Consider the following 15413-nt stretch of genomic DNA (forward strand, 5'->3'; position numbering starts at 1 on the left):
AAGCAATCATATCTTCTAAACTTAGAAGAAGAATTTTGAAAGAGCATCAAGCTTTCTGAGAGACGAAATGTTATGATGGAAAATTTTGATTTTTCTGTCAAGACTATACTCTTTGGATCCAACCATGGATAAGACATGGATTCCCCTTGAATTCAAGGATATAGTTCAAGGACAATCCTTGATGTGTTCTAGGAACAAAGAATGTTTTTATATTTAAATTTATATTATAACTAAATTTCATTCAATAAAAAGTAAAATTTTTCAAAAAATATTTTTACAATTGTTTTTAGTTGATAAATTGTCTTTATTATAAAAAGAAAAAAAAAACTAGAAAAACGAAGCCTTTCTTTCTCGTCCAAATAATATAATATAAATCTTGTAATCATTTTCATATTCTCCTCAAATATCAAAATTCTTGATAAAAGCTTAACATATATTATTTATTTTTATCTATTTTTAAAATATTTGTTCGTGGCTAGGGCTGTCAAAATGGCTCGTTGTTCGCGAACAGCTCGTGTTCGGCTCGTTTTGGCTTGAAATACTACTAATCAATTATATAGTATTTTAAAAAAAATTAATTGACTACAAAGCTAGAGAGATTTATAATCAATTAAAAGTATTAGTTAAGAAAATAAAATAAAAATTATTAAATTAGATTCAAATGATGTTTTAAATCTTGCCCCAATCTTTAACATCTTATGACTAGTGATTATGGTTGCCAAAATAACTCTTTATTCGTGAACGATTCACTAAGCAAACGAGCCGAACATGAACATACTTTTTGAGCTCGAAACATAAACTAATCGAGCACGAGCTGAGCATGAGCTCGCTCGTGTTCGACTGATTTACACCCATATTCTTGGCATACTTGCATGCATTAGTCCCGCATTGTAAAAAAAAAACCACACAGAAGTTAATTTTGTAAATATCAACATTTCAAATGCAGTTTTGAGTGATTACCCTTAATTTTATTTGAAATTGATGGAACCATTCAGTTTCTAATTATTAGAGAGCGAGCCACCCCTGTAACCGTATCCTCCCGTTCGGCTTCCTTGTCCCAAGCTTTCTTCATCGATCTCCGGTTACCGGTGCTCTCCATCGTCGCCGCCGATCTTCTGCTCCGCTCCGGCACGTCACTATACAGAATCAAGATTCTTATAATCTCTTTTTGTTTATCGCCTTCTTTCTTTCCTTTGGTGTGTTAGAGTGACCTTCATCTATGGATTCTCCGGGGTTGATGCTTCCTCCGTTTTCGATCACCGGCTAGATCTTTCCCTCCCATTTCACTATCTGCTTACCGAAGAAGGAGGGTGTGTAGAACAAAACACGGAGGCGAGGAAGGTCGGGTGGAAGAATAACAGGGGCAATCAAGGAACCTATAAATGCGTAGGAATGTAATACGTGATGTCTAAGAACGATTCGGCTTTGTCACGCTCCAACGTGGATATTTCGCGTTTCGGAGATGATACTGGATCTCAATGTGGCATCATTCACTAAGTCGTTGATGCAGAAGAAGCTCCTTCAAGAAGGAACTGACGTTAGCCAGATGGCTGATTCTGAGTCTTCGAACTCTTCCGTCCTCAACGCCGAAGATTCCAGCAACATATCTGATGAGGACGAGGCCTCAATTCGCCCGACCTTTCGGTTTGGTATCCTCAAGAATGCCACAGTGTCGGAAGAGGAAGTAGAGGAGATAAGACTCATTTCTGAGTCCCGCCTCGTTACTCATCAGCTTTTTCCGCAACAGCCGCAGGCTATTTCGGAGTGGCATCCGTTGTCCAGGCAGGGAGGACTTTACTTACTTCCATGCTGATGTGCCGGCCGCAGAGGAGGTTACGCTCCTTCATCCGCAGCAACAGCAGCTTCAGGTTAAGAAAAGCAGGCGGGGGCCGAGATCCCGCAGCTCCGCTTATCTGGGAGTCACATTTTACCGGAGAACAGGGAGATGGGAGTCTCACATCTGGTGGGTATCATATTTTATCCCATTCCTTAGTAGGTGTTCTTTGATTTTCTTAAATTTTTTACGAGTTTTCTTTTTGTGTTTCAGGGATTGTGGGAAACAAGTCTATTTGGGTACGAATACTTTTTTTCATATTTGTTTCATGCTGTGACGTGAATGAGATTAGGGATAAAGTTGCCTGAACATTTATTTTGGTGATGTTATTTCGATTGTTTCTACAGGGGGTTTTGATACTGCACATGATGCAGCCCGGTTAGCTATTTTTTTAATTTTTCATTTAGTTCAATTTTTTTTCTTAGATGTATCTTGTGGATAGATGAAGTCTAATTGATTTTTTCTTAGCAGGGCATATGATCGGGCTGCCGTTAAATTTCGTGGGCTTGACGCTGACATTAATTTCAGCCTTAGTGATTATGAGGAGGATTTGAAGCAGGTAAGAGTTTAAATGCTTACGTATTGAGCTGACTGTGTGATGATTCTTAATGTGGATATATGAGTTGTCTTCTTTACGAAATAACAGATGAGAAATTTGACGAAGGAGGAATTTGTGCACGTTCTTCGTCGCCAAAGCTCTGGATTGTCAAGAGGAAGCTCAAAATACAGCGGGGTTACCCGTCACAAGTTTGGTCGTTGGGAAGCTCGCGTGGGTCAATTACTCGGCCAGAAGTATGAGATATTTCCCAACATTTTTATTACTTCTTATTTTGGTAATCTAACTTGATTGTTTCTCTGTTTTTAGTTGTTAAGCTTGCAGTTAGAATATAAAAGCTAAGATGTATTGCCTCTAATTTAACATTAATATTTGATTTCTCACATAAAATTGTAGAAAAAACACGAGGGCAAGAAAACTCTTTCTTATTCATGGAATTATTACAAGAAAAGGCTATATATAGACCTATCTAGGAATGAAATAAGAAAGTAACTACTGATTAGAAAAAAATTGGTTCTGGTTTTATGGGATCTTGATTTTTTTTATTGCCATGAATTTGTTGAACCCTAATTTCCTCTGTCGGCACAAATCCATGAGATTCTAAGTTCCTTGTTTTGCATAAATTGTGGGATTTTGAATTTCTTAATATGAATTCATGGGGTTTGTTTTCTGTCTTTGGCATTAATTTGCTGGATTTAATTAAGAAGATTCATAACCTGTGCTTGCCTTCCAAAAATAATTAAATATGTGTTTATTTATTCAATTTTGGTGCTCAATCTAGATAAGCAAGTGCACAAAAGTAGTTTGGTTCTCCCTTTCGCGAGTTGTTGAAAAATTGGTTCTGGTTTTATGGGATCTTGATTTTTTAATTGGTTCTCACTTTTGCGAGTTGATCCTCAAACTATACATGTATTACACCAAATGTATTATTTTCAACTTCTCTCAAATAAGATAATAGTATATAACAATATGTTTAATCTGTGATTGAAGAAGGATGCACACTAAGATGAGTGATATCCATATTATCACAATAAATGACTGAGGCCTAAGGTGGATGGACAGTTTGATGAATAGGGAGAACACCTAACGGAATTTAGCTGTGGTGGCAATAAAGGAGCATTCAACTCATTAAAAAAGTGGGCTACAATACTTTTCTTTTTTATGGCACTTGAGGCCTTTTGTGCAAGCACAGTGTGGGTGCTTATAAAGATAAAATTATCATTATTACTTGCATGATCAGCTTTGGATGCTACATGATGAAAAATAATATTACAATCATTAGTGCCACATAAAATCATAGCAGTCATTTTGCTGTAGTCCAATGATTTGTATAGGTGGTTCAGTGTATAATTTGAGACAATTTATTCACCACGAAACCTATTACTACCCATGCCAATTTTATAATAAATCAGATCGGTGAGCACGAATCCAAAGTGTGAGCTCTGCGATGAAGCATGTGGTGCTATTATTGGAGTGGCAACCATTCTTAGTGTGAGCAAGGAGATAAATGACTTGCCAACATTGAGATAAGAGAAGTATGTATGGTTGCAGAACAACTACATCAAGAAACGGTGCAATGGTCCAGTATCTTTAATATAGAATCATTTGGCAAGAAAAGTGACAAAATTTTGCACAACAATATTACAATTACATATGATAATATCTGCCAACATAAACAAGAAAAAAATAGAAGGGTATTGCTTGTGTTTAGGACACTGAGAGGTGTCTCAGATAGAGAGTTGTTGAAACTAGAAGCATCATGAAATTATTATAGCTCATGGCTAGGAGGATCCGCTACTTGGCCCTGAGCAAATTAAATATACACCAATTGCAAAAAGAAGATGATACAGCACCCCTGAGAGCATAAAACAGAGAAAATTTCTCCAAACATAATGATAATAATCAAAAGACTACTAACCAGCAAAATAACAATCTATAAATAGTTCCTTAAAAGAAAATAACCTGTTTAGAAAATAGATGAATAGGAAATAAAAAAAAAAGAAGAAAAATTGTTGCAAATAGGAAATGAATAAAAGAAGGATTTTCCAGGCCCGTTAATCCTGCGATCACGTATTCCACATGTTGTGGAACTATGGGTTTGAAGGCTTGTGCCCGCTAGAAAAATCACGTCCTGTGTCATTCTCTTCGGATAGGAGCGGTTTCTTCTTCTTTGGAAGGACCTAGATCTTACTGTTGGTGTTCTTTCTCACAAAGCACCTAAGGAGATTTTCAAATTTGTTATTCAACACCCTTGTCGAATAAAGGTATAAAAATTGACCTGACATACCAACTTGACCTGAACTCAACTCAAAATCTAGATTTGGGTTAACCCGAATAATTTTTTAGGTCGGATTCAAGTAAAAAATCTTAACCCTGTTAATTTTTTGGAACAACTAATGTTGTCTTGGGATCGGTGTGAATCACTAGCATCTCTCCCTCCTTAGCTGCAAGCTGATACTTCTCTTTGGCTTTCTCATTCTCTTGTGTCACTGTCCATTTATTCAATTGCTCCATTCTCAATAAAAATTATCATTTTTTATACAATGTCCCCAAAACTGTGACACTAGAAACACTTTTTGGCTGGGATGTATCTAACAATACTGGTACTATTCAACTTTTCTCTATTATGTATGAATTTCTCCAATGGCAGGGTTGATTTCGTGTCTCCACTAGGTGTACTCTCTCTACATGATTTTGGGGTTGAACTTTGTCCGTAAATTGTGGCGTCACCTATTGATGTTGTTGTTTTTCTATCTTTAAAGCTGGGGTATGTATGTTAAGTAGGGACTAATATGGTTGTAGCTGGATCACATTACTGATAGATGATCTTTAGTACTCCAAAATATCTTGTCACTGTGTGCTCCTCTGGTTTCACTAACTCTTATTTCAATAAGAGTTGATCAATTAGCATTGCACTCCTTCATGTAAGAATCTCTTTGGCATAGGTTGTGAAGTTTTATGTATATATGCTGTCAGCAATGTGAAAGAAGGTATTTGCATTGTATTTCTTTTTTTCATCTTAAACAAAGTGTTGATCTTAAACTTATCTTTTTTGTTGTCAGAAATGCTTCAAATTCTCCCACTGCAAAGATTTATTATCCTTTGGCTTCATAGATGTTAACTTAACTCTTTTGTCATGTTGAACGTCTTTGTATTAAAATATTCATTTGATTGATTGGAGTCACTCGATAAACTCGTCCAGATTTATACGATCATTAAAATTTGACAAGCTACTTCAAGATCCTGGCTTATTCTTTGATATTCCATACCAAACTGTTGGGTATTGGTTATTCGTTGCTAGAAATTTCCCGATGGAAGGGATTTGCTTTCTCCACTGGAACTAGCGAGTCATCGTTGCGACTGTGGTTGATCTCACCAGATTGTCTCATCTCAAAGGCTATAAATATTAGTTACAATTGGAGGATTGTTCTTTGCATGCCTTTCACAATGAGCTTCTGAACATCTCATTGAGGGGTTCTCCTTGGCGGCATTACGCTTTGTTCTTCTAAATGGAAGGTTTGACAAAAAAATTGTGATTTAGGGTTAGGTTTAGGGCCAAGACTAAGTGGATGATATGAGAATTTTTATTGCGGTTAAGGTTTTATGAATTTTTGTATTATATGTATGAATGGCTAATTCCTAAAAGTTAGAGTTTGTTTGGTTGACAGAAATACAATATAAAATAAATGCAATGTAAGAGTAATGCATTATATTTGAAATACGTTTTGCTTCATTAAAAATAAAAAAATAAAATTTGAAGTAAAATAAAAATAATATATTTTAATGATAAAGTTAATGTGCTGGTGGCGGGTGCAGGTGGCTAATAATAGCGGCGCTGGCCATGACGACAACATTGAGGTGTGAATTTAAAAATTGGATGAATTTCAAATGTATAGAAAATGAACGAAGGGCTGTATTTCAAATGCATTGTTGTTTTACCTTGAATTTCAATTTTTTTTGAACAATTAGGAATGCGATGCACGGGAAATGCTTCCAACCAGGGTTTGTCCGTCTTTGATATCATATGATGTCATTCTAGGGCTCTTAGATGGTATTAGAGGACATAATAAGGCCTTAGGAATGTTGTAAGATGGATAGCGAGAGTGGAAGGAGGGATGGCGACTGAATTCTAGTGTGGATGTTGGGATGATAACAAAATGGAAATGGAAAAATGCTGCTTTCCTGCGGCCAACAACAATTTATGGCCATCAAAAAACATGCACAATGATCAAACAAAACAACAGGGTATGGTTGGCAAGAAGGATCCACCATATATTTCTGTGCAAATACATATATTACCATTTGCAAAAAGAAAAGAGAATACAACACTTTGGGGAGCATAAAATAGAGAAAATATTTCAAATACAAAATAGTAGTCGAAAGTCTGCTAAATATAAAATAACAACATATACATAGTTAGTTTGCTAAAAACAAATCACTTAATTTGAAAATAAAGGAATAGGAAAAAATCAGAAAATAAAGAAAAAAAAAAACTTGATGCAAATAGGAAATAAAAAAGAAACCAAATTCCTGGGCCTATTACTTCCACGATCATGAGATCCCTATGCCTCGAATCTACAGGGCGGAAGTCTCTTGCCATGGAAAAATTGCATCTCGTGTCAATAAGATGAGAGAGAGAGAGAGAGAGAGAGTACCTTCAGCAATATAACAATGATGCTTTTCAAAGTCTCCATTATGCTAAGGTAGAGACATCCGTTTGGAATGACAAGTTGGTTTTGGGTCTGACTCGAGGTTTGGAGCGATATATAAATTTATTATGGTGTATGAGTGAAGTCATGTAGAGCAAAGGAAGTCTAACACATGAATTTGGGAATAATTGGTAGGCGAGCTAAGTGGTCATTCATATGGAGAGGAGAGATGAAAACGAGGGTTGGGTAGACATTTTTTGAGGTAGGTTATCATAACAATAAGCTATGAGTCCAAATAGAAAATATAGTGGATGCTTGAGGCGAGAGAGAGAGAGAGAGAGACTACTTCCAACAATATAACAATGACTCTTTTCAAAGTATCCATTATGTTCATTTAGAGGCGTCAATTTGGATTGAGGCGGGAAGGGTTTGGGCCTAGCCAGTTGACTCAGCCAAAGTATGCTTGATTTAAATATTTTTTGTTTATTATATGAGTCAAAATATTTGACCGTAACCTTAACTTGAAGGTGACCTGACAGTCTATTTATTGTATGAGTTATATTTAGATCAACATGATTCAATTAACTCTAATATGACTTGTTTAACCTAATAAACCTATCTAACCTATACTCATATAATAATCAGATTAATTTTGGGCTCAATTGGGGTTAATTTTGTCAACCCAAATAGGACTAATAATAATTCAGTCTATAATTTTGATTTGAGCATGACTTGAATAGGAATTGCATGAACCTCAACTTAGATTTTTGCGACGGGTTGTTGATTTGGTTCAAATTTTTAATAGACCTAAGTTCAATTGTGTGATGGATTTTTTGCGATTTTAGATGTCACTTTTGGATTGAAATGCGTGAAGAGCTTGTCTTATTTGTATGGTCGAAGTATAAGTTGATTTTTGCGACTAACAAGATTTTTACTCAAGTGTGTTGTACTAAATAAATTGGTATGGTGAATGACAAAGATCAATGGCATGTAGGGATATAAATGAACCAATACACTTGATGAACAACTCGAACTATGCTCGATTAATACTGGATCTTGTTTGTTCAAATTACTAAATAAATATGTTTGAACATTTTTTAAAAACTCGGAGCTTAAATGAATCAAATTTGAACATAGTCCAACTTACAACTTACATGTTTATGAAAAAAATTATTTGTTGCCAACAGATAACTTGTTAAATGTTTTATACTTGTATGATATTTTATTTAGATAAAATTGGATTAATTAGAACATATTGAATAATATATTTAATAATAACATATTATAATTTAATATTAACATACCATAAATTCAAAGATTCTTTTTTTATATATTTTATTTCAATGAACTAGCTTGACATTAGTTATGTTATTTGATTGCAAAATATTTACAAATTATATAGTATTTTATTTACTTGGCATTAACTTGTTAAATTTCTAATTTGAAATCTATGTAATTACTTATTTATTGAGATTCATAAGATCACTTGTTGATAACCATATAAAAAATAAATACTTATTTAAATTTTAATTTATTTATTAGTTTTATATGAAGAATTATATACAAATCAAATGTTTAATTTTATTTGAAAAATTAAATGCTCATTCAAAATTTTTGCTTTTTAATTAATAAAAATAAGCCAAGTACAAATCAAAAGTATGAACATTAAAAAAATTAAGCAAGCTAAGCATAAACATATTTTTTAAGCTTGTCTCTAGCTTGAACGAACATAACCAACTTATGACTCAACCAAGCCAAGTCCAAACCATGACATAATCGATTTGGCTCGGCTAGATTACAACCCTAATGACATGGTATATAAAATTGATGACAATAATGGAGACAAAAAATGAATTTCTATAACTTTTATTGTATTGACAAATTATAATGGAGAGTTGATGACATTGAGGATGATAAAACTAGATTGAACATGGAAACATGAGAATTGAAAACTGCAGATAGCCTAATTTATGATGCCACCCAAATGATGGTTTTTCACACTATAGAAGGCAATAAGTGGAGGTCCTTAGATTGAAGAGACTAGGCATTCATTGATTGGGCTAGTTTAGTCATGGAGCAAGTTCTTGGATTGATTTGCAAATGTTATTATTGTCTTTATGGTGATTAGGTGAGTGTTATTGTGGTAAGAGGTTATTGTTGGGGTGTTGTTGTGGAAGAGAGTCCTTGGTGTGTTGTAGATGAAGTTGGGGGTATAGTGTGTTTTGTTTGGTATGGAGGTCATATATGGTGGCACTACAGATGGGGGTGTTGTGGCTTGTGTGCATGGAAGATGTCTTGGGGGGAAGGGTAGGTTGCCTGTCGGGAGGATACTATCTTGAGGTTGTCTTTATAGGTAAGGAAGGAGATGCAAAGGGAAAGATAGACTCAACAAAATATACATGATAATGAATAAATGTGGATGTGGTAGTGTTGAGGCTGTGACAAACACTTTGATTGCAAGTATAGTTGAGTAAAACACAAGGTTTGGAGTGAGATTTAAGTTTATTCATGGTGTATAGGTGAAGACATGGGTAACAAAGGCAATTGAGCACATGATGTTTGGAATAGTTGGGAGGCAAGCTAAGATGTTATTTATATGGAGAGAAGAAATGAGTTTGTTCGACAATTTATGCAGCAGTCTATCATGACAAAAACAAGATTTTAATCAAAAAATGACATGAATGCATAGTTAGGAGAGGGAAAGGGGGAGAGATAGAGACTACTTTCAACAATATAATAATGACTTTATAGATTATCTATTATGTTCGGAGAGGGATGTCAATTCAGCTTGATGGGTCAGGCTTGAGTCTATCCCAAAGTTGATCCAACCTGAATATGTTTGACTCGAACCCTTTAGGTCAAAATATTTTACTCTAACCTAACTCAATCAAACTTGACTTGCCAATCTATTTATTATATGAATCATATGATTTTTTGGGTCAATACAATTCAATTTAAATGAGCATGACACATTTAATTCAATTTGCCTGCCTATCCTGAACTTGAATAATTGTGTCAATTTCGAGTTGATATTGAGTTAATCGAGACAGCCTGAATTGGACAACAATAATAATTGGGTTTATAATTTTCACTCAAGCCAGACTCAGATAGTAATTGAGTCTACCCAAACTTGGATTGTTTGGATGGTTATTGAGTGAGGTATATTTTTGATATCTCTATATTTAGGTCAGTGATAGACAATTAAGATGATAGATGTCATTAGTTGATTGGAATGTGCTAAGAGCTTGATATTCATTTTGATTTTGTGAGTATGGAGACATTGTGAATATGAGATTTTTGCTTGAGTGGATAATACCAAATGTATTTTATGTAGTGAATGACTAAGTTGACATGATATTTAAAGTACTGAAGCTACAATAGTGGATGCAGAGAATAGACCTTTATGGCTTTTATTGCATTGACATGCATTGTAATAGATATTTGATAATATCAAAGCTGATAAATCTAGATTGAATTGTGAAATATGTGAATTGAAAAGAATGGATGGCCAAATTTTTTATGCCACTCAGACGAAGGGTGGTTTTGAGGTTAAAAATGACAATGAGTGGAGATTAGTGGAGTGGCGAGACTAGCCATTCATAGTCACCATCTTTAGTTTGCCCCTTCATGAGGATTTCACTTGTGCTTACATCCTTCACATGGAAAATGGTGGTAGGAATTAATAGTTACATGGTCACAAAAAAAAAGTTATATGAAATAAAGTTTTTTTATTCTTGTACTATTGGATACACAAAGACATTATTTGAAGGAAAATGCGTGAGATGTAGAAGATAAAGAGCTTTAACCAATGTGGGTTATGGGTCAATTCATGCCATATCCAATCATATAACATTACCAAGGTCGTTACACAAAGTATGTAGTGAGAGATTACCAAAGTAGGCAATGATGTCGTGAGAAGCACCACTATCTAGCAACCATATGGAAATGGTTAAGTGTTGTTGGTAGCATAATAGGCTTTTGGCTTTCTTGATTTATGTGGATGAGACACTTGAGATCTTGTTGCTTGTTAATGCAAGTCATTAACAGATTTAGAGTCAAGCTTTTGAAAAGCGTAGCATATTTTGATTGTGTGATCCTGAATGCTATTTGCAGACAAATCATTGCTGCTAATTTGAGAAAGCGGCCAAGTAGTATCACAGGGAGATAATAATGCTAACAATAGGGGCTGGTTACACTGGGAGATGGCTAGAGGCAGTAGCGACACTAGGATGGGACTAGCAGTGCAATTGATGTGATCTTTATTTTTTTAATAAAGAGGATAGAGAGAGAAAGACACTGTGAGAGGTGGAAGAGCTAGACCAAGGCTCTAATATCATGTAAAAAATGAAATGGGAAAAAATATTTCTTTGTTATGGCCAAAACATTTGATACGAAGCAATATATAGACTAATTTTGGAATGAAATAAGAAAATGATTAAAAAATTAAATATAGGTTTTGGATTCGTGGATCTTGATTTCCTTCTTTGGCATGAATTTGTTAAATTTTGATTTCCTTGGCACGAATCTATGGGATATTGATTTATTTTTTCTGCATGAATACATGATATCCTAATTTTCATGTCATGAGTGTACGTGACCTTCTTTTTTATCTTTTGCATTAATATGTGGGCCTTCATTATTAAGAAAATTCATAACCTATATATGCCTACCAACACTAATTAATTGAGCATCTAATATTTGTTCCTTTACGAAAGGCCTCCCGACTAGTTTGAAGGAGGCACAGAACTTTAAGAAAACCAGTTTTTACTATTGAGAACCCAATGCTTGCATGCAGGTATGTATAAGTTGGGTTATTTGACGGGGAATTGAAAACTGCAAGGTTCATCAAAGCATGGAATTTATTGATCATTGAATTTCCTTAGAGTTGTTACCGTCTATCCGGTTGTTCAGATATAAAACACCTCCCTTTTTTTTTTTTTTTTTTTTTTTTTTTTTTTTTTTGCTTTACGGACACCAGGGTGCATGATAAAGCTGCTATAACATGTAAAGGGAAGGAAGCTGTCGCTAATTTTCAGCAACACGCTTACGGAGATCTTCCCAGGGATGATGTTGAAGGTGTTGGCCTAGATATTATGTTGCTTTATATAGTTAAGAATTGCACGCTTTTTTGTTCTTTTTTATACATAATTCACTGCTAGTTGAAAACGTTGTTGGTGATCTAACTCAATGAAACAGATTTTGGTCATGGCATTGACTTGAATTTAAGTATCTCCCAGCCTACCGTCTGTAGTCCAAAAGGAAATGTTAATGTAGTGGACCAACTCTTGTACTATGGCTCATTTGAGGCTTCTAATCATGTCAAGCAAATGCCAGTAAGTAACTTGATATCATGGATTTCGTTAGCAATGCATTAGTCTGTTATTTATTTGGTTCATAAGAACTAGCAGAAGCACTCTTCCTCTTTATAGTTACATTTTTTGGAGAAAATTAAGGGGGCATTTATATAAATACCACACAATTATTATATATTTACATATCTAACCCTAGGCTTTCATTTGTATATGTATAACACTCAAAATTTTAATATCATAGAAAAAAACCACTATAACTAACTTTTTAAAAGTGAAATACCCCTTTTCATGCAAAGGTTTATGGCACCATTGTACATGTAAATTTCAAATTTTAGGTGTTAGATATTTAAATACATAAGAATTGTAAGGCACGCTTGTAAATTTCCCCAAAGTTAAAAAAAAAAGAAGAAAAGAAAATAATTCTCTTTACTGTCTAGTTTGAAGTTTGATGTTGTAATGTCCTATAGAAATACAAAGAGTGTTTGATGATTGATCTGATGTTGTCAATTGTTCTTTTCTTTATTAGTTCTGTGTTACACCTGTTAGGCTGTCTGTCCAAGCAGAACTCCCTTCTCACCCATACGCCGATCGGTTTAATAGGAGAGGGTGGAAACTCTTGGTCCAACTGTAGAGGATTTCTCCTTCATAGTGGGGCCCACCAACACTCTAATCACGTACGCAAGGAGAGAAAATTAAGAGGATTTTTTGGGGGAAGAGTTTGGAAAGGGTCTTAGAGAGTATTTAGGAGGGCCAATTGTCTAGGGTTCGTTTTATGTTATATTTGTTGTAGTTTTTTTTCTTGTGGTGATTCTAGCGACGTCCAGGGTTTGTGAAGAGACGATCTACCTCTCAAACAGTAGATCAACATCGAATCTTGTTTGTTTTCGTTGGTATTAGTAAAATTAGCCCTCGATGGAGTTTCCCCACCTCTCACAATTCTTTTGTTGTTTGTTCGTTGTTTTTGGTCTCGGATCGTATCAAATTGGCATTAGATCGAGATCTTGAAGGAATGACAATGAAGAAAGTGGATGCAGTGGAAGAAGTATGACAAATTAGATAGGGAATGGCGGAAATGTTAGCTATCATGGAGGATAGGTTTTCTTCCATAAAGAATCAAATGGATGATCGATTTTGGAGCATAGAGGAAACGTTGAAAAGACCTCTGGAGATGCAATCCAAGAATTCACCGACGATTCAAATTGCAAACCCTAACCAAGGGTTAATCAGAGAATTCTTGGTCGAATCGAAAGGGAATGAAATCAAACAAGAGGGCGACGAGGAGGAAAGCGCCTACAATGCTCTGACTCAGGAGGGGACATTCACAAAATACATGGAGAAGCTCGAGTACTTGTCGGGGCGGTTGAGAGGTATTTCTACAGCATGACTGAAGGGAAAGTTCTTGTTGGCCTTGAAGTCCGACATCCGAGCAGCCCTTCGACCTTTGAAACCGTGGGGATTGAGGGAGATGATGAAGCTCACTTAGATGATGGATTACAAAAAAATATTTGAAGATGACTAGCAAAGGCAGCACCTTGGGGGGATTCTACAAAACTGTCTCGATGGCCAAGCCACCAAGGATCCAAATGGTGTCATTTTAGAAAGAGACATCGAAGGAGAAAAATGTGGGGACCCATTCTGGGGGCTATTTCAAGCGCCTTACCGATGCGGAACTGCAGGATAAAAGAGCGTAATGATTATGTTTCCTATGTGACGAGAAATAAGCCCCGGTGCACCGTTGCAAGGAGCGCATGCTACAAGTCCTTGTAGTTAGTGAGGAGGAGATAGATAGTGAGGAGTAGCAGGAAGACACAATGGAGGAAGAGGAGTATTTGCACTTCAATGTTGTGGAGGTGTCCCTCAATTCAGTGGTAGGATTTACGCTGAATTACGCTTGATAGTGATGGGACATATGAGGGAGTAGCCGATTGTGGTGTTGGTAAATAGTGGAGCCACACATGATTTCATTTCAAATCAGGTTATGGATCATCTAGGGTTGGAGTTGGTAGATACAGGGAGTTTTGGTGTCATGATGGGGACATGGAATGTGGAGAAAAATTGAAAATTTTTCAAAGGAGCAGCTCTGACACAACAGGGCTTACGAGCGGTAGAGGACTTTTTTCCCCAGGACTTGAGTATCATTGATGTGATTTTGGGATTGAAGTGGCTACAAACTCTTGGGGAGACGAAAGTGGATTGAAAATCGCTGACAACGAAGCTCAAGGTGTAGGGTAGGAATGTGGTGTTGCCATGCAAAATCATTGTCTTGCTCAAAACCATGGTCAAGACGATGTGGGGAGCAATGTTAAGTTATTTGGTTGAGTTGCAGAGCATAAAGGAGATTTGGGGTCCCGAGTCAGAAGAGTTTCTTGATGCATTTCAGCAATCGAGCGATTTACCACCATCGAGGGAGCACGAGCATGTCATTCACAAAAAGGAGGATGTTCATCATATTAGTGTCAGACCGTAGCAATATCCTCATATTTAGAAGGATGTGATATAAAAGTTGATCCAAGAGATGCTTGAAGAAGGAATTATCAGGTCCAGTATGAGCCTCTTTACCAATCCATTCCTATTAATGAAGAAAAAATGGTAGTTGGAGATTTTGCATGGACTGCCTGACTTTGAACAAGGAGACTGTGTTAGGTAAGTTTCATATCCCAATGATTGATGAGCTGCTAGATGAGCTTTATGGGGCAACCATCTTCTCGAAAGTCGAACTTAAGTTAGATACCACCAGATTAGGATAAATCCAACGAATGTGTACTAGACAACATTCATGACACATGAAGGACATTACGAGTTCTTTGTAATGTTGTTTGGCCTCACCAACGCCCGAACCACATTTCAATCCCTCATGAATATGATTTTTCAACCTTACCTCAGGAAATTCGTCCTAGTCTTGTTCGATGACATTCTAATCTACATTTGTACAAAGACAGCATATGGGGCACTTGAGGACAGTCCTCAAGATGATGAGACAGCACCAATTGTACATTAATTTGAAGAAATATTCTTTTGCACAGTTACAGGTGGAGTACCTAAGGCACGTGGTGACCAGGGAA

The 15413-nt window shown here is 35.9% G+C and overlaps 1 protein-coding gene across 1 annotated transcript in view; it reads left to right on the plus strand.

Moving 5' to 3' along the window:
- The first annotated feature begins 1024 nt into the window (after positions 1-1024).
- LOC110020608 (AP2-like ethylene-responsive transcription factor TOE3) overlaps positions 1025-15413 on the plus strand; it is a 21735-nt gene continuing 7346 nt past the window's right edge. Inside the window, 8 exon segments of the mRNA XM_020718763.1 lie at positions 1025-1785; positions 1787-1963; positions 2048-2073; positions 2182-2212; positions 2306-2393; positions 2481-2626; positions 12018-12115; positions 12236-12372. Coding sequence (XP_020574422.1) covers positions 1463-1785; positions 1787-1963; positions 2048-2073; positions 2182-2212; positions 2306-2393; positions 2481-2626; positions 12018-12115; positions 12236-12372 — 1026 coding nt within the window. The 5' untranslated portion in view covers positions 1025-1462.

This window comes from Phalaenopsis equestris, unplaced genomic scaffold, assembly GCF_001263595.1.
Source record: "Phalaenopsis equestris unplaced genomic scaffold, ASM126359v1 Scaffold000105, whole genome shotgun sequence".
Lineage (NCBI taxonomy): Eukaryota > Viridiplantae > Streptophyta > Magnoliopsida > Asparagales > Orchidaceae > Phalaenopsis > Phalaenopsis equestris.